The 27,166-nt window shown below is 42.1% G+C and overlaps 1 protein-coding gene across 1 annotated transcript in view; it reads left to right on the top strand.

Moving 5' to 3' along the window:
- The window catches only part of LOC140071037 (serine/threonine-protein kinase MRCK alpha-like), a 70,225-nt gene that overhangs the window by 8,814 nt on the left and 34,245 nt on the right, over window positions 1-27,166 (top strand). The window contains exons 2-5 of the mRNA XM_072118257.1: window positions 13,775-13,866; window positions 15,873-15,956; window positions 23,950-24,045; window positions 24,376-24,524. Coding sequence (XP_071974358.1) covers window positions 13,775-13,866; window positions 15,873-15,956; window positions 23,950-24,045; window positions 24,376-24,524 — 421 coding nt within the window. The remainder of the gene's footprint in view (window positions 1-13,774; window positions 13,867-15,872; window positions 15,957-23,949; window positions 24,046-24,375; window positions 24,525-27,166) is intronic.

The raw sequence follows: 27,166 nt of genomic DNA, 5'->3' as shown, positions 1-27,166 counted from the left end.
ACGTTAACGCGGCTTAACGTCGTGTGACCGGAGCTTCAGCGGCCTGAGCTCTACTCTAGTCACGTTATTTTCTATTGGCCGAGCGCTGCAGCCATGAAGAGCATGAATCGGCTGCAGCTCACAGCCAAGACAGAAGGAGGGGGGAGAAAAGTCCTGTGTAGATTTTTCTGCATGGGACATTTTAAAAAGAGGTTAAACCGCTGGTATAAGCGTCTAGGATGCTTGTGCAAGCGTTAGGCCCGTTCCACACTTGCGAGTGTGATGAGATGAACTCGCATCACACTCGCAACGCAAGCAGCCTGAAACGCACGACCCGAACGATGCACACCGGGAGTGAACTCAGCATGTCAGTTCACTCCCGGTGTGCAGTGTTCGGGCCATGCGTTCCCGGCAGCATGCGTTGCGAGTGTGATGCGAGTTCATCTCATCACACTCGCAAGTGTGGAAAGGGCCTTAATGTGACCTCTGTGCAGATGTTTTTTTTTTTACCTTTTTATATCTAGAATCCTTAACCCACCTCTATAGACTTCTATGAGCACTTACTGTATACTTGATTCTCCAGAAACTGAATGACCATTTGTAAGGAGAGAGTGTTTTATAAATGAATACTTTTTTGTTTTTATGATTGTTAAGCTGGGAGAATAGGACACAGACGGAACCAGATCACTTAGCTCCCATTGAAGTGAATGGGATCCTGCCTGCAGTAAAACTGTATGGCCGTTACATTACTGACATAGCTTTGTGCTTCTGTCCTTTGTGGTGTTGTGCTCTAGAGACCGCGTCACTAAGCTTACTCTGTGTTACAGCCCCTCCGATCACATTTTGATGACCTATCCTATGATCATTTAACACCTTGTGGTGTTTTGAACCTGTTTTTGTGCCGTTTTTAAGCAGTCCGTTAAACGCATGCGCTTTTGACCGGTTTTACCAATTATCTTAATTAAAACAGGTGTTTCTCAGGTGGAACTCGCTCATGAGCAACAGGCCTTACGGTGATGGCACACGTTTCATTTTGAATGCGTTTTTTGGCCTGTTTTAAAGCGGTCTGTCAAAAAAAGCATGAGTTTTTGACCAGTTTCAATTAAGATAATTGGTCAAACCTGTCAAAAACGGATGCATTTTCAAAAACTCCTGTGTTTTTTGAGGGACTGCTTTAAAACGGAAAGCTGAGTGGCCGGTCCAGTTACGGTGCGCATGGTAAACGCATGCGTTTTTGCATGTTTACCATGCATTTGGCTGGTTTGAATCCATTTCACAGCTGCCTACACTTCTAGAAATGAAGAAAAACTGATTTAAGCCAGCCAAACGCATTGTAAACATGCAAAAATGCTTTTAAATAGGCACCAAGAAGGCACCGTGAGACCGCACCGTTAGGCCGATGAATGTTTGGAGGGGGTTGGGGTTAACCTGAAGTGCACTGGTGTAAGATGCACCAAATTTATCTCCCTCCTCTTAAAAAAGGGCACAGATGTCAATATGCTACAGTACTCAGGCGATTAGTTGATGTATATTTTCCAATTTTATGTGTTAATTGTAATAAATGTTCCTTTTTTTTTTAAAAGCAGACATGTTTTAGAACTTGCTCTCTTGTTGTGCGATGTTTCCTTCAGCGTCCTACACATGTCTGTTTCCTACAGCTGTGATTTTAGATATCCAGAGTAGAGACAAGATCTGGGGCCTCCAGACCGGCTGATATTTAAATTCACACTTTGAACTTCTTGCCTTCCTCCCAGAGTCTCGGTTTCACTACATGCGTCTGTCTCTCCTTGTACTCCTGCCGGATATCAGGGTGATACTAACATCTCAGCCATTCGGAGGAATGCAGTAGTATGGGATTACATACCCTGGGGGTATCTACATAATTTAACCCTCTTCTGTGGAAGTACAGTATTCAGTCACACACTGGTCTGGTATTCTCTCCTTGGATACAACAAAATAACATTTGCAAATATTATGTATCCACAGGCTGCTCGTCATCATATACTCACAATACTGTTAAATCCCATTATTTGGTTAGAAAAACAGGACATCCAAAAACCTAATCCGTTTTTCTGAATATATTATATCATAATGATACATGTGATCCCCAATACCACCTGCATTCTGAATTTTACTCCAAAATTTTTTTCATTTTCAAAAACTTTCTTTTATTGCATTTTTTAAATTAGATTTTTTTTAAATGTACGGTATAAATTTATACAAAGGAAAATATGTGGGGCCCATTCCCTATGCGAATGGTGTGATTGTCCCTTTATAACGAGAAACTCTTCCTGATTTTAAGGGGTCCCAATGATATAACCCCCTCCCCCCCCCCCCTTCCCAAATATCAAACATCACTTTTCTAAAAGATAAATACGTTATTTATGGTGAGATAACCCTATGCAGGTAGTACAGGGGTTACGTACAAGATGTGTTATTAAGTTGAATTTGTATGTAAGTCGAAACTGGAATACTTTTACTTACACTCCAAACAGTTGCTGTTATAGGAACAAGGATTAATAGTAAAGCTTTATTGTAGAGACCTTTCCTAATTCTTCTGTGGACCATTTCACCCTGGGGTAAATTATCGACATCCAGAGAGCTTCACCTGGGGTCAATGTGGACAGAGAGGTCAGTTTGTAACTCGGAGTTGCTTGTAAATTGGGTTCTGTTTGTATTCTAATTTTTTGCTTTTCAATAAATATTAAGTTGCAATGAAAATTGGGAAATATTTTGGGTAATAATTGGGTGAAACACAGCAACCTCTTTGCTTTATTTGTGAATGATATGCATTACATTGCATCCCACCCCTTTGTCTAACCCTTCCCTCCAGCTTTCTCCGATCAGGAGGGCTTTGACCCCAGTGTTCCCCAAGTTCTCATACAACCACAGAAGCCTAGCAGACAGTATAGACAAGATCTCCAAGTATTTGGATTCCAGACAGAGTAAAAAATATCCATATTTATGCCACCGCTCAAATTAGGCTGAAGTGATCACTTTTACATTTTTCAGCCATCATGACCCTATGAGGGCTTGGTTTTTGCTGGTTTAGTTTCATTGGATTAATGGCACCATATTGGGGAACATAAAATATTTTTTTAATTAACCTTTTAATTGGGGAAAGAATAGAAGTCTGACACTCTTTTTTTTTTTTTTTTTTTTTTTTTTTAAAGATTTATGGTTTTCACCTTTTCAGGTAAGATAACACGATCACTTTTATTATTGAGGTCTGTCTGGAGATTCCAGATTCCACAATTTTTTATTTTTTTTCATTTTGCAAAAAAAAACAAGAAAAAAAAACACTTTACCTAACACTTTACAGTGAACTGACTTTTCACATCCTAATGGGACAAAAGACAAGATTTAATTGTCATAAGGTTCAGTATAATCGGTTATCTCCTTTAAAGGTAAGGAAAAAAAGTTTTACTTTGTTCTCAGACAGATTTGCCACAAGCTATTCTCTGACATGGAAATGTGATTCTCAAACCTAGAATTGTGAGTTCCCATGTGGTAGGTTCAAGAATTGGATTGACTAATCCATTGCCCACTGTGATAACTGGACTGCAGGCTTTCTGACACAGTCTCTATATTCTTGTCGCTGAGGCACGACACCGGATTTACTAACAGGTTCCTATTATAACTGCTGCAGCGTTCCTTCGCTGGAATGCATTTTACGCCACGTCAGACCTTGTGCACCAAAATGAAATCTACCCCTCAGGCTATAGTAAATTTGGCAGGCAAGGGCATCCTAGAAATCTTTGCCAACTTTTTGGAAAAGTGGCGCGAGCAACAGAAAAACATCAAAAGGTCTCAATTCCTGGTAACTTTTTTTTTTCCAGGCATAAAAAAATCTGCCCCACTAGACTCACTATTTAATTAGACTAAGCGAATCAGGCTCTAGACCGCTAGCGTGACCCTTTTCCTGAATTGGCAATTCATGCAGGCACTGAATGAGGGTGCGTTCACACTTGGCAGTGACATGTGTTTTTAAGCACATCAGAACAGCTGGCTACTTAGCTGTTGGCATTTTCATTTACAAAAACGCATGTGTTAACATTGCGTAACATTGTAAACACAATGTTAACAGCTATGTAATCGGGCAAATCTCCTCTTCTCAGCTCTTCTGATGCATTTGAAAAATGCATCTGTAACTTCTATGTGTGAACACTCCCAAAGGCTGGTGCCACACAAGCTTTGTCTGGGAAAAACGGACCATGCACTGGCTGGAGTCCACACACCGAACACAGTCTAGACCTGGACTCCTTGCATCATAATTAAATAACAGTTGAAAAAAGGCATGTGTCCATCAAGTTCAACCAGGGAGGGGCTGTAAGGGAAACTATTTTATATTCTTACATGACTATCAATGTTATTTTGAGCTAAAAAGGCATCCAGGACCTTGTTGAAGCTTTCTGCTGTCCCTACTGTGAGCAGATCCTGAGGCAGGCTGTTCCATAGATTCACAGATGGTGGAATATGATATGAGGAGTCCCTCATTCCTTGTGGAACAGCAGCACAGAACAGTAATCAAGCTGCGAGCAGGCCAGTCCCCATCACTGTACTTGGTCTGTAGAATCTGACCAGCTGTCATTTGGAGCGCACGCGGAAAGCTGTAAAAACAGCCCAAATGAAAATGGTGCAATGGTCCAAACTTTTTAGTCAACTTCACAACCTTTGGAATTTTTTCCAGCTTCCCAGTCCCCTGGACTAACCTTGGTTGTGCGGTGCCAGTCTAATTCTAGTGCATCCCTTACACCAGAGTTTTTAAATCAAAGTTACTAGCATGTTGGGCTCCCCCCCCCCTTATGTGTTACCTCCTTATGTTGTTCTTTAGCTCTGTTGTGTGGATTACAACAAGGTCAGTGGAGGAGGAAGAAAAACACTTTATACAATATACACACACAAAGCTGTTTGCTTTCCCCTGGCCTCTAGAGCCGAGGGGGGCTACGCTCAATTGGAGATTGTCTTTTTTTTAATTACAGGAAATGCTCATTTGTTGCCATAGAAAACGTAGATCTTGCTGCAATGTTGTTATTTTTTTTTAATTAATTAATTTTTTTAACCAAAAAAATGTTAACATGAAAGAGGTATACCCTTTCAGCATGGTTTTCGAGATCACAGGTGCACCATGTAGAGCTGGCACAATGCGTGTGATCCAGGCAAATTTATATTTTCCTTTACAGAGGTGTTGGATTGTTTTTGTGTGCGTGGTTGTTGCACTGTACAAATGGGTTTTTGATTTGATTCTAAATGTGGGAGTAGAAGGGTTTGGTATGGGAATAGTGTGTACACACTCTGGGAATGAGGTGTCAATATGAGCATGTTTGTTGTTTTACGTGTGACTCGCATTTGGGTTATACTATGGCTTGCAAGTCTGAAATCTACATGAACGTAAAAACATAAAACATATCCTGGCATATGCTGTATTTTGGAATCTTGCATATCTGTTATAATGTTGCAATGAATATATATACCCGTATATACTCAAGTATAAGCCGAGGCCCCTTATTTTACCACAAAAACGCTGGTAAAAACTATATTTTTTTACTCGAGTATAAGCCGAGTTTGGGTTTTCAGCACTTTTTTTGTGCTGAAAAACTAGGCTTATACTCGAGTATATAGTGTGTGTATATATTATTATATTCATTGCAACATTTTACTTTTATTTACTGCTGGTATATTAAGATATAAGTTGTAGTAAGGAATGAATAAGGGTGTCAGACACCTGTGATGATGGGGGATGGGTAATCCGGTTAGATCACAACAAAAGATCAAGTTGAAATTCAACATACTTGACCTGTCTTTCCCACAACGTTCAGGACACCCCCAGTATCACTTGGGCAGCAGAGGATCTTGTGTGTAAGTGCACATCCGAACATTTTGCCTTGAATTGATGTTTGGGAATGGATGGCTTATAATGCTTTACTCCCCTCTAACCACTGAAAGCACATGCATGCTTGGTTGACCTGAAAATGCATGTCTTTGGAGTGTCAGGATCAATTGCTATTGATCCGGAGAACCGCAAAGTTGGTGTATAGAGACTGTCCAAGTTGCTTAACCTCTTCAAACTCTTTGCCGTGCACGTAAGGTCTCACAGGTGCGGGGGCTGTATTAAAGGGGCTCACATGGTGAGCCCTCTTCATACGCAGGTTGGGTTTGGTGCATATTGTAGCAAACACCCACCACTAATACCCACCATCTTTGTTCCAATAGTCGCTCCCCACCGTCATCAGGGAGTGATGATTTGTTGCCATGACAGCCTTGGGTCTTCATTACACTGTTCTTCATTTACCGTTCAATTCTTCTAATGTTGATTTAAGACTTGGCCAAGGATGGGAAGTGTCCTATGCAGGGAGTATGTTCCTGCCAGGCACCAGGTGCTGGGCATATTGAAATCCATCCATCCAATACAAAACTTTCCAGACATCTAGAGGAGGCGAAGAGTCCGGATGCCCCCATACTGCCAACATAAGTCTAAAGTGTATGACTAGCTATAGAAATCTTCATCTTGGCATAGCCACCATACCTCTTCAGAGTGACTTGACCCACATTTGTCAATAATTTATGATATTTTCATTAAAAGGCTGAAAACTGAGTGGAAAAAATGAAAAAGAAATGTAGAAATCCTTGTCCAAAATCCATTTTCTAAAGTAAAGGTCTTAATAAATCCAGATACTTTATGCTATGACATATATCTTTACCTAGCTCTATTATAAAATCACTTGTTGCTGCACTTTTCTTTATTGTAAATCTCTGTAATTTTCTTTTATTCCCAAACATTACCGTTCTAGCTAAAACGTGATTCATAGCTGTCAGCTCATCCCTTTAATTAATGATTCTAGTAAATTATACAGGTGTCTGTGGTTGACTAGAGGCAAGTTGTATACAGTTGTCACGTGTCAGTATCTGGATTTCCACTGTGTAATACTGTCTTAATACTGAATAATATATTGATCCTTTTGGAATTTTGGTTAATATTCTGGAAATCCCTGGCTTCAGATCCATGCTTCTTACTCAAACGATAAGGTCCACTAGCAAAATGGGTTGTGTCAGTCATAGTCCATGTCTGAAAGATTTTGACAAGAAATGGGACATGAATATTTTGGCGGAAAATCTGTGACAAATTCCGCGGTGAACGTGACCTGAGAATATGCAACAGGTATATTTTGTAAGTGTAACAATTTTTTTTTGTTTTTTGTGGTCCCTGTGACAATTGCATCTTTTCAAATTTTGGTTTGTCATTGGCATGAGGATAAAAGCTTCATTAGAGACACCATTGATAACTCTTCTGTTTATCATTGCAGCCTAGGGCTACAGTTCAATGTATTTACACCAAACAGAGGTCCGTCTGTATTTCGGGTGTTCTTATGTCAGGGACTGCTAATCAGGGAAGACTAAACTACCCTCGGGTCCTTATGGACCAGTGGATTAGTGTCCCAAATTGCTCTTTAGCAAGTCCCTTTAGCTATCAAAAGTTAAACCTTGAGGGTGCGTCCACACGTTCAGTTTTTTAGATACAGGTTTTTGGAGCCAAAAACAGGTGTGGATTAAAATGGGTTGAGACAAATAATTGAAAGGTGCTTCTCCTACTTTTACTCCATTATACTTGCTTCGGACCCATCAGTTTTGTTGCCCCTGGCGCCTGCGTAGTAATTCAGTGAAGCTGAAGCTGTACACTCTGGCTTCCTTCTATTAAAGGAATTTTACAGTCCCACCTGAGACCTCGTCCCCATCTCTTGTGTTACCTGCACACACACAGTACTTAAATGATGCTGTAACTGTAAACTGCGGGTTCACTGCGCTAGCCCAGTAACCACGGCACATGCGTAGTGAAGCCAGGTTGTAGTACGCCGGCTTCACTACCCATGTGCAGGGAGCATTGGAATGAGATAACTATAAAGGTTTTTTTATTTTAATAGTGGGCACATACGGACTTGCTAAAGGGCGATATGGACCATAAGGACCTGTGGGTTGTTTAGGGTTCCAGATTGTCCTGACAGGTCCTCTTTAATATTGTAACCATTTATTGTTTCCATCCCTGAGACCGTCGGCACACGATGGTGATCAGTCAGTGATCGCAAACCGTGCGCTGGGTCGATTCCATGGACTCACCATGGGGCAGAGGATGGGACTCTGCATCATAGTTATGTATGATGTAATGAGTTCCTTCTTCCCTGCCTGCTTCCCACATTATACTAATATATATATTCTACATACATACATACATACATACATACATACATGCAGATTTAGTATGCTTATCCATATTATCCTCGCCTCTCTACTACAGCTTCTGACCAAGCCTTGTATAAGGATGACTGTACTGTCCCTCCTTCTCTTCTGTTTTGATAAGGCAGTCCTGCTGATAAAAGGCGTATTTCTGATAAAACTCTATTAGGGTTTGTCTTATGGGCCATAGATCTATACATTCTTGTAATTGTACTAGACCGTGACCTGTACTTTAGTTATGTACTTTGTGTACCTGGAAAAGTTATAATCACGGGGAGTTGCACAAGTCAGGTTCTTGCGTATAACAAATACATAGCCATTCTAGGAGCACTGATCAGTATATAGCTTCATGCAGAGGTGCTTTGTTTATGTACAAGGTGTGGTCCAAAACTGGAACTTTGCACAGGAATTTCTGGATGACTTGTAATCTGTCACTTGAAAGGTCTGTGATTGATGTCAGGTTAGTTCAGAGCAGCGAGTCATAACAGTAGTCAAGTGAAGGTGGTGTTGATGTAACTCCTGATCACTTATCTGTCACCTTAGATATGACTGAGCCAAGCATCTTCTATACTCCCATTATTAGCAGCTGCTGCCCCAAACATGTATGATTCGACAAATAACATAAAACATCAGAAAAGCCTTCTGATATCTAATAAATCAGTTACTAGACACTGTGCACACTGTGCCATAAAAATGAAGTAAACCAACTACACCAACTTCATAAAAATGTGACTAACCAAACTTTTCCACTCTGGGCTTTAGCGTGTACCTACTATAACTCCAACTTGCCCAGCAGGGGCGTGAATTGAGGGGGTGCAGAGGGTGCGGAAGCAACCGGGCCCATGAGGTTTAGGGGGCCCATAAGGTGTCAATTACTATTACTATAAACCATACATTATAGTCGGGGGCCTGGCACAGACTTTGCACTGGGGCCCATCAGCTTCAAGTTACGCCACTGCTGCCCAGATTACAATTGTAGCTACTCCAAGAGGTTTTGGCCTTGGGACCTCATCACAAAGTCTGAAGCCCTGTACATGCATTGAAAACAGACAGCGAGGAGGGGTCCAAAAAGAAGAAAAAAAAAAAAAAAAAAAAAAGCAAAATGACACACATTAATAAGTTGCAACACAAGCTACTGTGTAGTATTTCTGTAGTGTCTAGTTTCTCTAAGTCTACTTCTGGGTGAAATCCGTTGCCGATAAATCCCCTCCATGTGTGTGCAGGATTTACTGGACCGAACCTAGAATCATTGAAATTAACTCAACATGTCAGTTCAGTGATGCTGTGTTCGGTCCGGTAAATCCTGCATGTTCACCAAACGAGTTTGTCAGAACAAACTCGAGGACAATGAGGTTAAGTGTGAGCGAGGTAGGGAGCAGAATATCCTGTTTTTCTTTTCTATATGGGAGACTTTATAGCACATGGTCACCGTCCACTTGCTCAGACACTATATATAGTGATATAAATAATTTCTCAAAAGTTTCGGAACATTATGATCTATTTTTTTTGTATAGTTCTGTTATCTTAAATGATATATGCATATACAATAGATGGTAATATAGTTTTAAAAAATCTGAATTGATAGAGTTCGCATTATAATTGAGGCCTCCACAAGGTCAGACGACTGCTGCAGCATAATCCTTGTCTGTACTGCTCTCTTCTCCTGCACACCATCTACTTAGTAGTGACTATGAAGGATATAACAACTTTTCAATTGAATTTTGTAGTTAAAGTGATGTTGTAAAGTGTTGACAAGGAACACTGAACTCATGTGAGCACCTTGTCGCCTTCAAACAGATGATTGCTGGTGGTGCCAGAAGTTGGGCAGCCAATATGAACATGATGGCCTATCCTATGGAGGGACTTCCAATACAGTAGTCCCCAGGTTACGTACAGGATAGGTTCGGTAGGTTGGTTCTTAAGTTGAATTTGTATGTAAGTCGGAACTGTATATTTTATAATTGCAGCCCCAGCCAAAATTATTTTAGTCTCTGTGACAATTGGATTTTAAAAATGTTAGGTTGTCATAAGAACCAGGATTAACAATAAAGCTTCATTGCAGACACCTCTGATAGCTGTTTATTGTAGTTTAGGACTAAATTCCAATAAATTACCAATTACCACAGGTCCATTTATAACTAGGGGTCGTCTGTAAGTCAGGTGTTCTTAAGTAGGGGACCGCCTGCAGTGTGAAATTCAGGCTTTGGAGAGTTATGATGAGGATCCAGAAGATCATTCAGCTGTCTTAAAATACTGGGATCAGCAAATGTACCATAGGTTGTTGTACATGAAGGTACAGTTGCAAGGAATTCTTGATGGAATTCAGAGTTTGTCTGGTTATGCTGAGGTTTGTGATGTTATGACTACAGAATATTAATAAATGTTTTTTTTGCTCAACAATACATTCAATAAAAACATTGAAAAATAAGACAAACCCAGAAAATAAGACCTAGCATTTCTTTAGGAGTAAAAATTATTTTGGGGAAACAGAGTAGCGCCATCGTATTCCCTGGCACTTTATCTGAAACCTTCCTGAAACATAGGTTACATACAATAACTAGGATTTTATTTTAATAATTTAGCCCTGAATTCTATGGATTTCCATAAGACTTGCCTTCTGTTAAAGGAAGGAACCAATGCCGCAATGTTACTGGGACCTCACATAGACTCCTAATAACATACCTCTTGCTTGTCTCCCAAATCTTATCCTTTCTAACCAGCCAATTGATGAACCCTCCAGAGAACCTGTCATGCAGATTAACCCACCCAAAATAAAGGTTTTATTAAAATCTATGATTAAAAAGCATTGCCCTTATCCCTAAATGGCTCCTTTTCATGGCTGCAATGTTACAAAACTCGGTTTGTAAACGCATATGGTTAGTTACATATAAGAGTCATTCACACTAGAGTCCTGCATATTATATTATAAAGTCACTTGCATTGCCCTGCCTCCTCCTTCCTGATTGACAGGTCTCAGGGCTATGATATTCTGCTGTATGGATAGCTCTTTTACATCATTGGGCACTTAAAGACCTCATTAAACGTCCTTTTACATCTGCAATGTCTACCCAATGTATGTGTCTGATCACATGAAATCACAGCAGCCGCCTTGGACGCTGGGATGGACTAGAAATCCATGGAGGATGGGGAGAAGTAGAAGTCCATGGATGCATACTGTGATTTAATGTGATCAGATATATGCATAGTGTACAGATTGCTAATGTTAGGAGGCTAAAGGACCTGTGATGATGTCAAGGGATAAGAGACCGGTCGAGCAGGGCATGCTCGCTCTGAAGCCAGGAAATATAATATAAAGTTGATTAATGAGGATGTAAGGGAAACCTTATTTAGCTGAAAGAAGGGGGTCAGTTAGGTAATAGGGCTCTATAGGAAACGGCAGGGGCGTCGCTAGGTCAAAAGATCCGGGGCTCGTGCCCCGGATCTTTTGGCCTGTGCCCCGGATCTCCCCGGGCATCCTCCCCACTCAACACGATCCGTGTCCTGCACGGATCGTGATGACAACGTTTGCTGTCACTGCTTTCCCCAGCAGCTCAGCCTCCGGTGAATAATAGTCACAGAGTTTGAAGGACCTGTGATGATGTCATGGTCACATGACCTGCTGGGGAAAGCAGTGCACAGAGAGAGAGAGAGAGAGAGAGAGAGAGAGAGAGAGAGCACTGCATCTGTGAGGTAATGGGGGAGACATGATAGGGAAGGGGGAGAATAAGGGGGGTTAGTGTGAGCACATTACTTAGTGGGGGGCTGTGTGAGGCACATTACTTAGTGGGGGGCTGTGTGTGGGGCACATTACTTAGTGGGGGGCTGTGTGGGGCACATTACTTACTGGTGGGGGCTGTGTGAGGACATTACTTACTGGGGGGCTGTGTGGGAGGACATTACTTACCTGGGGGGCTGTGTGGGGGCACTTTTCTTACCTGGGGGGCTGTGTGGGGGCACTTTTCTTACCTGGGGGGCGTGATGGGTAACAAGCACTTGGTTTTGTTTAAATGCAAGACAAAGTGTGACGCTGCCTTACAGTATTTGGGGAGATTGTTTGGGGTGGCAGCAGCAGGATAACACTGCCAGGAAACAAAGATGTAGGGATAATGAGGAACATAAGATGTGGTGATGTCTAATGGAGAAGATGGAGGAGACGTCACCTGCAGTCACTGGAGGGAAAAAGTAGGGATCAGTAAAGTTGTTGTGTGAGGGGTTATGTACAGGAGGGGGCATTACTAAAAGAGCGCTACATATGTATTGGGGCCCGTGCCCCGGATCTTTTACAACCCTAGCAACGCCCCTGGGAAACGGTCACTAGTTGTGTATGTGAAAATGTGGTGACAGGTTCCCTTTAGTTACAGCAAATATACTATTAAGCCAAGCAGACAAGCCGGGCTCACTGCGCATGCACCAGCTAATGAAGAGTGTTTGCTGCACTAGATCCTGGATTATGCGTTACATGACATGAATATTTGCATAAATTTGAATCTGTAGCTTCATAGGTTCAGGAGAGAATTGAAACTTCTGTCTTTTAATCTTTGTGGTGAAGTTTTGTGCACAATGTCCAACATATCGGTAATAGAGGGACATGTTGCCACATGTTGTATACCATCATCATGGAGCTTTGTTGTAATTGCACAGTCTTCCCCGATCCGTATCTAGATACTGTTGCTGTGTAGAAAAACTGTTATTGAATCCAGATATTAATACATGATGGGACATGTCATCCCGGTGCCTCTGGGTACAATAGCCTGAGGTCATACACTTGTATAATATATGGCACATGTGTTTCTTCATGCTAACCCCAGATACGGGGAAACAGATTCATTTTTTGTAATCTTTGTGCCATGAGTTGCTAAAGCTGCCACCTTTTATGGTTTTTAACTTTTTATTGCTTTGTCAACACATGAGGACTTGTTTTTGTGGGACAAAGCTGAGTTTGTAATTTAGGGTTAAATTATAAGGTTTTGTTTAGCTTTTGTTAATGAGGATAGGATTTTTACCTATTGTTATTAGTACTGCTTTTTGATCACTTTTTGATGCCTTTTTTTCTTCTTGTTTGGCTAGCTGACCAAAAGACTTCTTAAAAATTATTGCTTTGGGTTGTATAAAACCTAAAATCCATGGTTGAGTTGTTTTGTTTGTCTTTTAGGTCATTTTGTGCATAGTGCGACATTTTCCTATTTTTTGTTTATTGTTGTCACTTTTGTAAAATTTGCATTGAAGGTGTTGTCAAAAGTTTGTTATCCTGTAGACGTTCAATAGCAGCACCCAAGCCCGACCTGCTGCTCCCCTTCCTGATGATCGGTGCAGGTCCCTGCAATCAGCCCTGCATCATTCATGTGGATAGGGGAGAATCCCTTCAAAAGATATCATATTTTTCCTTGCTGTTCTATTTCACCTAGTGAATATTATGACATTCTTGATGGTATTATACAGACAGTGATAAAGTTCTGATTAATATACGGTATATATTTTCGATGATTTTGGACCCATTTGTTTTTGATTGTGAATCTTAATTTTAAATTTTATTTTTTTAAATATTAAAATGTTTTTTTTTTTTTAGCTGAACCCTTCACCTCAAAAATCAAACAAATAAGGCTCAAAAGAGAAGACTTTGAAATTTTAAAAGTAATTGGAAGAGGAGCTTTTGGTGAGGTAAGTACAATATAGCTCAGGAATGAACCAGGGGAATCCACCCAAGAGCCACTGAGCTTCATGGACCCCCAGGCAGAGCCCTGACAGCATACAGCATTTCAATCACTCTATAAAAAATGGGTAGAATATCTTTTCATATAGTGTCAATATAGGGGCGTTCATTTGCAGTTTTCCGTTATTTGAAAAAAAAGATTACTATTAATACAGTCATCCAGATATTCAGAATTGTTTAATGGATCTGTTAAAGGGGTTATCCGAGATTAGCAATAAATTAGGGATTGGCTGGAGAGGGCTTTTTCATAAAAAATAAACGTGAACTCACCTCCTCCGTCACTGCTGATGTCCCATGCCGTGATCCGTCTGATCCGTGTCGCTGGATGGGACAGCCACCTCTGCCAGCCTATAGCTCCCGGAACGCAGTTTCCATGCACAAGTAAACAAACAGGGGCACGGATCAGATGGAGCACGGCACGATACTTCAGCAGCGCCGGAGGAGGGGAGTGCACGTTTATTTTTATAAAAAAAAGCCCGTCCTAGCCCGTCCCTAATTTATTGCTAATTTCGGGTAGCCCCTAATCTCAGAGGTATACAATACAAATAAAGAGATTTTGTAACCGAAACAAAAACAGACACCTTGTCAGTTTAAGGGTGCATTCACACGCAGTACATGCTTTGCAAGCATACCGCTGTGTGACCCCTTCCTCCTCCATAAGAAAATTTGCGGCCGTATGTACGTCCCCCCAGACGGGCGTCTGAATGAACCCTTACTTTTCCATTCATTAATACCATTTTTTTGTTTTATTCCTCTGATTTTGCCACAAGAAGTTGCATTGAATCTCTGAAATGTAAAGTTGGAGTATGCTCGGTAAAAAAAAAACAAAACATGGATTTACTGATGCAAACTGATAAAGACCATCTGTCATCCATAGAAAATAATGCTATAAAAGGGAGGGCAAGAAGTCTTCCGTTACCTCAAATGGAAAAAATAGTGACAGATCACAATGAAATTTCCCGCTCTAATTTTGGTTATGTATTCAATGTACGTTTCTGCACCTCACAAAGGTTTCCATGACATGAACACACATTTACCATGAATGAAGCCAGCTTAGATAGTGATATTGATGTGGATGGTTGAATGTGAATCCACAGAGTCTCTCAGACTACACCTGGCAGTCAAAACAGGAAGTGGAATCCATACATCCTCAGGTGTGGAGTCCGTGAACACAAGTGATCTCAGCAAAAAAAAAAATGCAGTATTACATAGTTACATAAATACAGCAATGGGTATTTTTTTGAGGATTTTTATGTAGCTATGAATGTGTACAATCAGCTTGGAGGTTGGGTAAAGACCCATTTTTTTACTGATAGTGGACCACCGCTAATTATAAAAAAAAAAAGTTCTGATGTTGTCCATTCTCTGCGATCAAAGAGATGTAGTCGTTATCTGTTGTTGCACAAAGCCGTCGGAAACCCACCAAAGCTTTATAACCTGATAGGCCAAAAATTTGGTTTCACATGAAATGGTTACTTGCCCGTTCCTGTTGAGGTATGGCTGCCATGAATCCATTGCTTCTGCCTACACTAGGATTGAAAAACACTGGTTGGTGTTTGTCAAGACCAACGTACGGTATATCATGGCAGTCTTGGTAACCATAACCCCATCCTGTGCAGGCTTAGTCAAAAATTAGGCCGTGACTTTAGTAGGTACTGGAGTCCATTGCTTCAAGCTTTCACATCCACAAACCCATTGGGATCACTGCCTTTTATGACGTCATGTTTCAGGAAGTAGTGAGGGCATTGAAACTCTCTATTTGCACCAAAGATTTACTACTCCAATTATGCAGTGATAAGTGCCCCAAATAAGATTTTGGATTCAGTAGGAAGTCTTTCCTTAAGATTTTCAGAACTTCTTTTATTTATTTATTTTTTATATCCAAGCCTTAAAATCTGTCTAACAAGTTGTTCTTTATGAAACCAACATTTGTGCTTTGTTTTTTTTTTTTTAGGTAGCGGTGGTGAAAATGAAAGGAAGTGGAAAAATCTTTGCCATGAAAATCCTACACAAATGGGAGATGCTGAAAAGAGCGGAGGTACTTTACAATTGTAAATAAAAAAGCACTATATTCATATTAAACTACTAGTTTCTAAAAACACAAAGACCAAGACGAAAACCATACAATCCAAAAATAGCTTCTCCATTCTGCTTTACATGATACTTTGAATGTATGATTTTGGACAGAGACTGGTTATGACGGCCATGGGCCCTGGGCTGAATGAATATTTTAGCCCCTGCAAGTTTGGAATGACTTCCTACATATTATATGAGAAATGGAGGATGTGTCCCTTCTGCTGCTTTCAGTCTGCAGTTTCAGGACCTTCAAAAGTCCTGAAATAGCTCTTACGTACAAGTATTGAGAGCTGGAACAGATGTATCAGAATTTCATGGGTGAAGGCACTTCTCGTTATATAATTTGGTGGGTGTTTTGTGTGGCCATAGACCACCCCAGAAGGTTTGGGCCTCGGGTTACTGCCCCAAACACCTATATTATACTTCACTGCTTTCAAATGGATGAAGGAAATCGACCATTTGCTTTTATGCATTATGAACCAAACATACCTTGAGAATGCTGTAGCTTCACTGATGCAGAAACATATTTTGTTTTAATCCCTGAACGGAGTGGTTTTGCTTAACCCCTTAAGGACGCAGCCATTTTACAGCTTAAGGCTCAGTCCCATTTTTTGGATTCTGACCTGCGTCTCTTTAATTGGTTATAACTTTTGAACACTTTTACTTATCAAAGCAATTCTGAGATTGTTTTTTCCCCACATGTTGTACTTCATTTTAGTGGTAAATTTTGGCTGATAAGTTTTGCGTTTATTTACAAAAAAAGGAAAAAAATGATGAATTTTTAGAAAAATTTGCCATTTTCGAAATTCAAAATCGCCGCGTTTTCAGGCAGATCGATTTACCACCTAAATAACTTGCCGAATAACATTTCCCATTTGTCTACTTTACATTTTCATAATTTTTGAAATGTTTGGATAATTTATTTTGACGTCACGCGGCCTACAAATCGAATAGCGATTTTCCGTATTTTCAGAATTGACTATTTTGGGGATAAATACTGTTTGAAATTAAATTTTACATATTTAGCATCAAAAACCCCCTATGTAACCAAACCATTTTCAAATCTGCACCCCACAAACTATCAGAAACAGCATTTACAAAGATTGTTAACCCCTTGAGATCTTCATAGTAATTGAATCAAAATGGCGGTGAAATTTAGAATGGTCAAATTTTGTCGGTTATACGTTCATTTAGCCCTAAAATTTACACATTTCCAAAAGATAAAAAGAGAAAACCCACCATAAAATTTGTTCTACAATTTCTCCTGAGTGCAGCGACCCCCCACATGTGGACATTACTTTTGTTATGGGGGCACAGCGAGGCGCAGAAGGGAAGGAGCACCCTGCAGCCGCCAGGATTTTAGTTTTCTCGTTGACCCCTTTTGAAGGCTATAAAATTTTCGCTTTTCCGTTATTTGGGCCATGTGACGGCATTTTTTTTGCGCGATGAGATGCTTTTTCCAGTGTTACCATTTTGGGGTTGGTATCACCTATTGTTGAAAATTTAGTAACTTTTTTTGAGGTCATGAGTAGAAAAGCATCAATTCTGTACTGGATTTTTTACGTTTTTTTTTTGTGTTCACCGTATATCCTAATAATCCTGTTATCTTTATTCTATGGGTTGATACGATTACGGGGATACCAGACATGAATATTTTTTCTTATGTTTTACTAAATTTGCCAAATAAAACCCTAATGTGGGGAAAAATCTATCATTTTTGCATCGCCGTCTTCCAAGTGGCATAACATTGTTACGTTTTTGGCTACAGAGCTGGTTGATGGCTTGTTTTTTTGCGGGACATGTTGTTCTTTGCAACAGTATCATTCTGGAGTACATATGTTTTGTTGATCACTTTTTATTGCATTTTTAGTGGGATACAATAGGTAAAAATCATAATTTTGGGCAGGTTTTTAACGTTTTTTTTTTACGGAGTTCATCATATGGGTTCAATAGTTATTTAGTTTTATTCTTTATACTATATATGTGGGGTTTGTGTTATGATTTAGACTTTTTTGAGCGTTATAAGTCTCTTTATATGTTTTGGGGCTTATGGGCATTTTTAGTGATTTATAAATTTTTTATTGAAAAACATTTTTTTTTTACATTTTTTACTTGATCCACCATGGGATATGAACAAGCAATCATCTGATTGCTTGTTCTTGATAATACTCTGCAATACTCATGTATTGCAGGGTATTAGCAGTGCCAGCCTATGCAGATGCATAGGCTGACACTTTGCCTTTAAGATGACGTCACAGACGCCATCTTAAAGGCACCGCCTTCAGGCTTCTCTGGGGTCCCGATCGGACCCCAGAGGTGCCAAAACAGCGATCAGCCCCCCCGAAAACGGTGCGGGGGGGGCGATCGTGGGGTAAAGACCCCGGGAAGGCATGTTAAATGCCGCGGTCGCGTTGACCGCGGCATTTAGCGGGTTAAACGCCCGCGATCGGAGCCCACTCCGACCGCGGGTGTTAGCCGGGGATGTCAACGGTAGATTACCGTTGAAATCCTGTGGCTAACAATGCCAGATCGGCTGCTATGCAGCGCTGAATCGGCATCGTCTCTGCGCAGTAGCTGTACTGCGCTGAGCGCTATTCGCGGGACTCAGCGCAGTACAGCTACGGCACAGAGCGCTAAGGGGTTAAAAACAATTTTAGAATTCAGTACCTTGGGAAATCTGGGTGCTGTACATAAGAGCTGATAATGAGGCTCTGTCTCACCTCTGGCTGGCTCTAGTGTTTCTCCTCTTACCCTAATTATGCACTGCTCCAGAGAATGATGTATTCAATGTGTTTTTCCTAAGAGGCAGAAGTAATCAATCACGGCACCACCCCCAGCTGCTGTGTACGAGTCATCCAGCTCAGGTTGATTTGTCCTGTCTGAACAGTTCAGGCAGCTCTTTTATGTACGGCACCCAGCTTTCCCAAGGTACTGGATTTTATAATCGTTTTTTTGAGCAAAACCACTCTGTTCAGGGATTAAACAAGATACGTTTCTGCATCAATGTAGCTACAGCATTCTCAAAGTATGTTTGGTTCACAATGCATAAAAACAAATGGTAGAATCTGATTAGAAATGAAGCGTGGATAAACCAGGGGCACTTACTCAAGGATCCAGGCACCGTGACTGTGGTAATCTTATATTTGTTATCCATGGCCTTTTTTCCCTCCTAAAAGCAACTTTTACAATTAAGCAAATGAGCCAGAAGGGCTCTTTGGGGTGTTACCAGAGCCTCCCCGTGCTGCACATTCACAGGCTTTTACAGTGTCTTGCCGTTTGGATCCTAACCTCTGGTGGTGATGTATCTGTGCTCCCTCCAGTACTGCTGGGATATGCTTTGAATCCGTATTTTTTGTAGCCGTTTCAAAGAGTATGATGTTATCATTTAGTTTTATCTCCCTAACTATTTTGTGTATTGCTCAATATAAATCAGAGGAAGAGAACTGTGCTATTTTCCAGCTACTGATAACTTTTACAGTCTTAGGTTACATTCATACGTCCCCCATAGGCTGGCAATGGGTGCATAGCACGGTACCGTGCCGCACACGTGCGGCGCCATACTATTCCGTACCTATCTTTTCCCGTATTGCGGCGCTGTGCTCCATATATCTCTATGGATCGGGGAAGGGGCGAGCAGTTCTCACCCCTCCTCCTTTGCCGTGCCTGCTGTTCTGTAGTTCTGTGCCCGCCTTACAGTAGTTGGAACTACTGGCACTTGATGGGGGGAGGTCACTTTCAAGCCCTTCTTCCCTTTTTCTGAAAATGACAGCAGAGAAGAAGAGGAGTGCTGTTTTCTGATGATTACAGGCTTTGATGTGAAGCAGGGAAAGGGAGGATTCACAGTTTCCTGAAGGAACACACTTATGTAGATCATAGAGCTGGTTATGAATCACCGGCTTTACATCACTTTCAGCCCCAGTCTGATCGGTGCAGGAAACATCCGTTTTTATAAGCTTCTTTTATGCTAGCAGGTTATTCACTAATTCTGAATCACGGCCCATAAATTATAACAACAAATATTACTCTGGACTGTTGTGAAAGAAAAGGTAAAACTTTTAGGACCCACACCTTAAACAAGAATGTGATCACAAGACCCCTGTCTCGTTGCCCTATGATTGGAAGGGGGAGGAGCTCACTTTTAAGGTGTCTCTCTCAATTTACTTCCAAAAACGGCCAAGACTATAAAGGTTGCAGTGTACACATTGTGACGGTGGCGATCACATCGCAGGTTTGCCATCCAGAGTGATCCATGAAAAACTGATCCAACTAGGACAAGCCCTGCTTTGTTCACGGATCGGTCAGACAGCCCCTTATAAAGGCGCCCATGGGAACTGATCCTTTATGAAGTGTTGCGTTTAGTGCACCCGTGTGCTGATCCTTCAAATATTGGAGTGCACAAAGTCGCTTTTCACTGTTGTAGACTGAACTATACACTATAATTGAAGGGGCCACAGTTTCCTTTAAGGAAATCTGCCATCAAAGCAAAGCATGATAAACCCAGAACACTAAGGCTACATTCACACTAACATATGGGGGACGTATATATGGCCGACGTGCGGCACCGTACCGTTCCGTACCCGGGAAAAAGATAGGACCTGTGTGAATATAGCCCATTTACCGCTCCCGTAGGGTGGCGTGCACCCATTGCTGCCTATGGGGGACGTATATCGGCCGTATATACGTCGTCCGTATATACGTCCCCCATACATTAGTGTGAATGTAGCCTTACTCATAGATCCAGGCACTGTGACTGTTGACTGTAATCTTATTGCATTTGTTATCCTCGGCATCCTTGCTTCTAAAATCAACTTTTAAAATTATGCATGGCCCCTCTGTGCTGCAGCTTCACAAGCTGTTAGACTGTCTGCCTCTGCTACCTCACCAGTTCCCCTCACTCTGCTTGATTATATAGTGTAAAAGCTGGGGAATCTGCAGAACAAGGGGCTCTGGTAATGCCACCCAGAGCCCTTCATACTCATTAGTATAATTTTGAAAGTTGATTTTTAGGAGGAAGAAGACCATGGATAACAAATAAAAGAAGATTACCACAGTCATGATGGTAGATTTTCTTTAAGTCATCCTCTGAGAATGGAACTGATGTCAGAACATACATTTAAACCGAACTGGAGTGACCTGTGGACCTATCCTTACCTTGTTATCCTTGTTATCGGATTAGGTCGACCCCATTTAAGACATTGCTAGAGTCCTTGAGACATTTTGACCGCGTCCTTCACTGCCCTAGATTAGCAGGGACTTTAGCCTTTTATTTACTTGACATATATTTATGCTGCCCTAGACCACCAGGGACTTTCACCTGCATTTCTACTCTTCACTGGTTGAGAACTAAATTGCAGATTTATTTAGGAATTGCACAAAATGTAAAAGTTTTTTTAATTAAACACTTAAGGTTTTTTAATTGGTTTCATTAGTAGGGATTTTTATTTTGTACTTTTACATACCACAATTGGACAATGTAAGCCTTTATTAAAAGTCCTTTTCTGGCCAGTATATGACTTGTATGACTTTATATTAATCTCTCATGTCTTTAAAGGGGTGTTCCAAGGTCGGCAAATTAATGTTATTGTTTGTGTGATGAAAAAAAAATGTTCCAATATACTTTCTGTATGAATTCCTCACGGTTTTCTATAAAAGGACAGCAGGCAGAGATCTAGAAGGCTTCATTGTTTATTTCCAGTGGATCAAAATCTGACCATGGTCACACAGGTGCACGGCTCATTATAACACACGGCTCTAATTACTCTGTGATATAACGAGCCGTGCACCTGTGTGACCATGGTCAGATTTCTGAAAGAAACGATGAAGCTTTCTATAGCAGGACAGCAAGCAGAGATCTAGAAATACATGAGGAATTGATACAGAAAGTATGTTGGAAATGTGTAGAACTTTTCATTATTCAAGCAATATCCATTACTTGTTAAAATGGGAACACCCCTTTTAAGCTGGTGGGTAGAGACCAGCTTCTATATTGTCTATCATAGATGGCACAGGAGATTCTGCAACATACATATGTCACTGTCCCAAAAGCAGATCAAATAACAAAGGGATTCTGGTTTCAAGACTGTCCCAGAAGCAATAACCGCACCATAAGAATTCTCAAAGGAAAACCACCATGAAAATCCATTTTTTTCCTTTCGAGCTCTAGCTTCACAGGCTGTTACACTGTATAGGAGCACTCTCCCTCCCACTGTGTGCTGAAACTTCCTCTGCTGCTAATTGTAATGAGCCTGAAGGTCACTGGAAGGTGCTCCCCGAGCCCCACCATGCTGTAGCTTCACATGGCTGTTACAAAATCTCTTTCTCCAGGCTCCACCTCTGCTGCACTTCCCCCTCTTCACTGTTGAACTAAGACATTAATGCCCTATAAATCTCTAATAGATGATTAGGTTTCCTACCTGGTAACTAGATGGTCAGTGACAGTCCATCACCATTGACCGCCGGGTCTCCACCTGGGACATGGAGGGGTGAAATTTGGGGTTTTCTACAGTAACCCCTATATTTTCAGGTTTTCGTGGTTTGTATCATGAGGAAAAGCCATACTGATCTTACAGACAACCCCCCCCCCCCCCTTCCCCATGTCAGAATGGTTTGCACTCACTATATATATTAAATGACCTTTGAGGTATTATGTGTTTCCTGAGGCTGGATTTACCATAGCGCAGTATTAATCAGAGCACTGCATTGTAAGAGCTGACCTTCCATTTCCCCCGGGTTATGTCAAACTGGAATGCCAAGATGTGTCACTGCTCTATTCACATGTCTGGGATACCTTCCAGAGATCAGACAAGTGGAGACAGGCAGCTCAACCCATCCTGCACTCTCTGAGTGACTTGGGAGGTGCTGTAAATGTGTGATAGAAAATATTCTGATTATATATCATCTAAGTATTAGGTGGACATTGCAAAAATTATCTGATGCCTTTCCAGCTATCTGCATTTTGTAGATTTCTGGGACCGTTCTCTGATCACTAGGCGTGCAAGGACTCTCAATGATCTGATCACGTAGATCCATGTTAAGGATCGTCCACCAATTGAAACTCTAAGATAGAATTCAATTTACTGGTTTGGAACCTCCAATATAAAACGTTTCTCTAATGCTTGCAGAGAAACGGTTTAACATAAATATGTAGCATGTTATAGAGCAGTAGGAACTGAGCAGATTGATGTATAGTTTTTTTTTTAGGAAAATTCTCTGTATACCTACACTACAATTATAATTGATCTCTCTTCCTTGACCCAGGATTGTATCAGTGATATGCAGCTGTATATATAATCTGCTCATCTCCTCCTTCTCCTTCTCCCCAACATGCTGTATGTACCTAGTGTCCTATATGCAAGCTTTTTCCTGTTCTATAACATACTGCCTGCAGATAGGAAACAATGTATAATCTGTTCAGCTCCTCCTGCACTATAACATACTGTCTGCAGATAGCAACCATGTAATATTCTGTTCAACTTATTCTGCTCTAGAACATGCTGCCTGCCGATAGGACACTATGTACAATCTGCTCAGTTCCTCTTGCTCTATAATATGCTGCCAACAGAAAGGACGCAATGTATAATCTTCTCCGCTCCCCCTACTCTATAACATGCTTTATGTACATAGTGTCCTATATGCCATCTCCTCTATAAAATTCTACCTGAAGATAGAACACTGTGTACAATCTGCTCAGCTCCGCCTGCTACATAACATGCTGCTTGCAGATAGGACATGATGTACAATCTGCTCTGCTCCTCCTGCTCTATAACATGGTTTCTGCAGATAGAACACTTAGTACAATCTGTAAAGCTCCTTCTGCTCTAGAAGATGCAATACAATCTGTAATTTTATATATGTGTATACTTTATAATATTGGTTTTACGGTTTAGTAGGTTTTTATTGTATTGGATTTGCATATTGAATTATCCTCTTATTTTTAATATATTTTATTTTTTCAGACTGCTTGTTTTCGGGAAGAAAGAGATGTTTTAGTGAAAGCAGATACTCAGTGGATCCCCACTTTGCATTATGCATTTCATGATCAGAATTACTTGGTAAGAAAGAGGTTTGTAAACAGCCTGAAAATAAACTACTGATGGCTGCATTTTGTAAGTGATGTGCAGTGATACTGGGTTTTTAGCCTGTAACGCAGGGTACACACGTGGCGATGTCGCAGAGAGTTAGCGCTGCAGAGATGGACCATATAGCGAGTGATATTTCTTTAAATCTCATCCACATGCTGAGACAAAAACCCGCTGTGCACTTTGACCTGTGTCATGCGCACAGCCAACAGCATGGCAGTCCCTACTACAGGTTTCCCCTGTGGCTTTTAACCCTTCCAACCTACAATATGACATTTATAAATTTTTTTTTTTTTTTTTTAGTACCTAGTTATGGATTACTATGTTGGAGGAGATCTGTTGACTCTGCTCAGCAAATTTGAGGACCGACTACCGGAAGAGATGGCTCGATTTTACTTGGCTGAAATGGTGTTGGCAATAGATTCTGTACATCAATTGCACTATGTTCACAGGTAAGATAAGTCCCCAGCCACGTCCTGAGTGAATCGGGAAGTGTAACTGTAAAGTTTTATAAAGTTTTTTGCAATAGCTGGATTAGCTGAAACTAACATTTTCCAATATACATTCATTACCTTATTACACTTGTTTCCTTGCTAATTCTCTGTTTTATGCGTCCTTCAGCCTTTTAACTTTCTGCCAAGCATTTTGGTTGCTAAGAGCAGTCCGTAGAGTAAAATTCTATGGAGCTGAGGTTCAGGAAAGGCTGGAGGTGAGGTGGTTACAGGAAGCGGCTACATCGTGTCTGCTCTGTCCTGTCTACAATCTGCTCTTAAGTTCCCACACACAGTGCACCTTCATCCTGCAGCTGCTCAGTTCAATAATCTAGTATGCACAGTATATCATCCATAAACCCACCCTGCAAACCACCTCCATCTCTCTCCGACCCCATAGTCAGGTCAGTGAAGAAGGTAGGATCAGAACATCAGATACACAGGATAAACACTATTTACATTTGTGTGCGCCATGTCTCCTCTTTTCACTGTATACACAGTCCTGGGATGAGGGGTGAGTGATTGCATCTCCCAAACAGCCTGGCTGACACATATGCAACACCCTCGCTGATGCAATGGCGAGGGAGTGTTTGCGAATACGTCCCACCTGCATGATAACCACATTACACTACATGGTCCTGATAGGACATAGGGGTATTGCAGTGGTGAATCCTGCCTGGCAAGGCAGGAGTTAAGTATTTTGTATGATGCAAGATGCTATTGTCCAATGATCTGTGTTACATCCTGTCCTTTGTAAGCTGAGATGTGATTGGAGGGGCAGCCACCACCTGACCAGGGGAGTAACAAGATCCCTGGAAACTTCCAGAAGAGGTTAGTTCTCTCTCAGAAGAGAGTGCAGTGTGAGGAGAGAGTTCACTCTCTCAGATTAGAGACTCAGAGGAGTCTGTGCAGTCAGCACACCAGACCAAGAGCAGGTGAGCCTAGCCCCGGCCTGAAGAGTGAAGCTAATAGCTAGTGAGTGAGGAAAGGGGTATCATCCTACCTTTAAGGGTGATACCTGAAGCAATCCAGGATAAAGCTGAAGCTTCCTATTAGGACACAGCTACCTCCCAGCCTGCCCTCTGCATCCAGGCTGAGAATCCCTCCTGTGGCTCTCTCCAACTTGCATCTCAGTACTCCACTACTCTGTTAAAGGCACGTTGCTGCGGTTCCTGTCGGTTCCAATAAAGAACTGTAAGTTGTTTTTGTTCAACCTCTGCCTCCGTCTGGTCCCTGCTACTCCGGCTGTCACCATCACGGGCACCCTGTCCACCACACAGAGACTCATACTCTAGACACCAAAGGGTTGCCCCAGGGAGATCCGCTATAGCAGCCTCTCCCTCATCATTTTCTTGCCAACACCACCCTGCTGGAGACCTGCCAGGCTGTAGGACAGCCCTCCGGTTCCCCTTACCAAGCACCGTGACACAAGCGTGCTTAGGCCGCAACCGCCAGCCACTCAGGTACTGCGGGCCCAGGCTGTCTCCAGGCCCCAAGAAAAGGCTAGGCCCGGTGGGGGATGTTGCAAGTGGCGTCACGATCACAGGATATATACTTCTGTGCCTTATCCTGGCACTAAAGACTGTACTTTATTAAGAAACAATTGTACTGCCTAACCCTGCTGCCATTCGGGTTTAGGCCCAAGTGACTTTGTGTGTTTCACATTGAACTGTATTACTGCTGCCACGTGCTGTCGAGCTCCGCTCCAGCACTCAAGAGGTTAAACCCTGCAAAGAACTTTGTCAGCTCTGCTACATCCGGCGCTGCTGCGCCTGAAGCATTTACCTCAGAGGCGTGTGGCGCAGCAAGTATTTCCAGCCCGCCAAATCCTCACTGGCGGGAACTCCAGAGTCGTCACTAGGCTCCGCCCCTGCGCGAGTGGCGCGAAGTACCGTGGAGGAGGAGCTGGAGCGTGTGCGGCCGGCAACGAAGAGGGTTAATCGGCCATCTTGGATTTCGGCGCAGGCCGCGCCTGAAGCCTGCCAGCAGCGTGCGCCTCATCCGGCGCGCGTGTCCTGCGACTGGAGGAGAACACCGCTGAGCATCACCGATCCCCTGCTGCCTGCCCGACATCGGGAACAGAGTCCTTCATGCACCGGAGCTCTCCTGTCACCGCGGCTGATCCTGAGTGAGTACCGCTGGGGAAGTTAAAGGGGGGTAGAGATTGTTTCCGATGCTAGGTTATTGGCTCACCTCCCAGGGAATAGTGACTGTGTCTTAAAGTGCCCACGTCCCATTCTAGCCATCGCCCATAGCAACGGACATTGTGTAACCCTACAGGCTTCCCTCAGCTAGGCCAGTCATGTCCGCCCAGGACGAAGATACGGGACTGGAGCAAGTCCCGTCCCCTGGTCCCTCCTCAGGTTACCGGAGCATGTTAAGTCCTCCAGAGAGTCCCTTCAGCCCTGCTACGGCTAGTGTCCCTGGGACCCCCACCATGATGCCTCTGACTATGCCCTACTATCCGGGGGCCCCCTGGTTACCCCACTACGAGGGAGAATCACACAGTCTCCCTGAATTCAGAGACAAGTTGTTAGCCACCTTGGCCCTGTACCCGTTCACAGAGGAACAGAAAGTGGGCATCCTAACCGGGCAGTTGAAAG

The sequence above is a fragment of the Engystomops pustulosus genome, chromosome 7 (assembly GCF_040894005.1).
Source record: "Engystomops pustulosus chromosome 7, aEngPut4.maternal, whole genome shotgun sequence".
NCBI classification, from domain to species: domain Eukaryota; kingdom Metazoa; phylum Chordata; class Amphibia; order Anura; family Leptodactylidae; genus Engystomops; species Engystomops pustulosus.
Note: the sequence above shows the minus strand (reverse complement) of the source record. Positions and strands in the feature narration are given on the sequence as shown.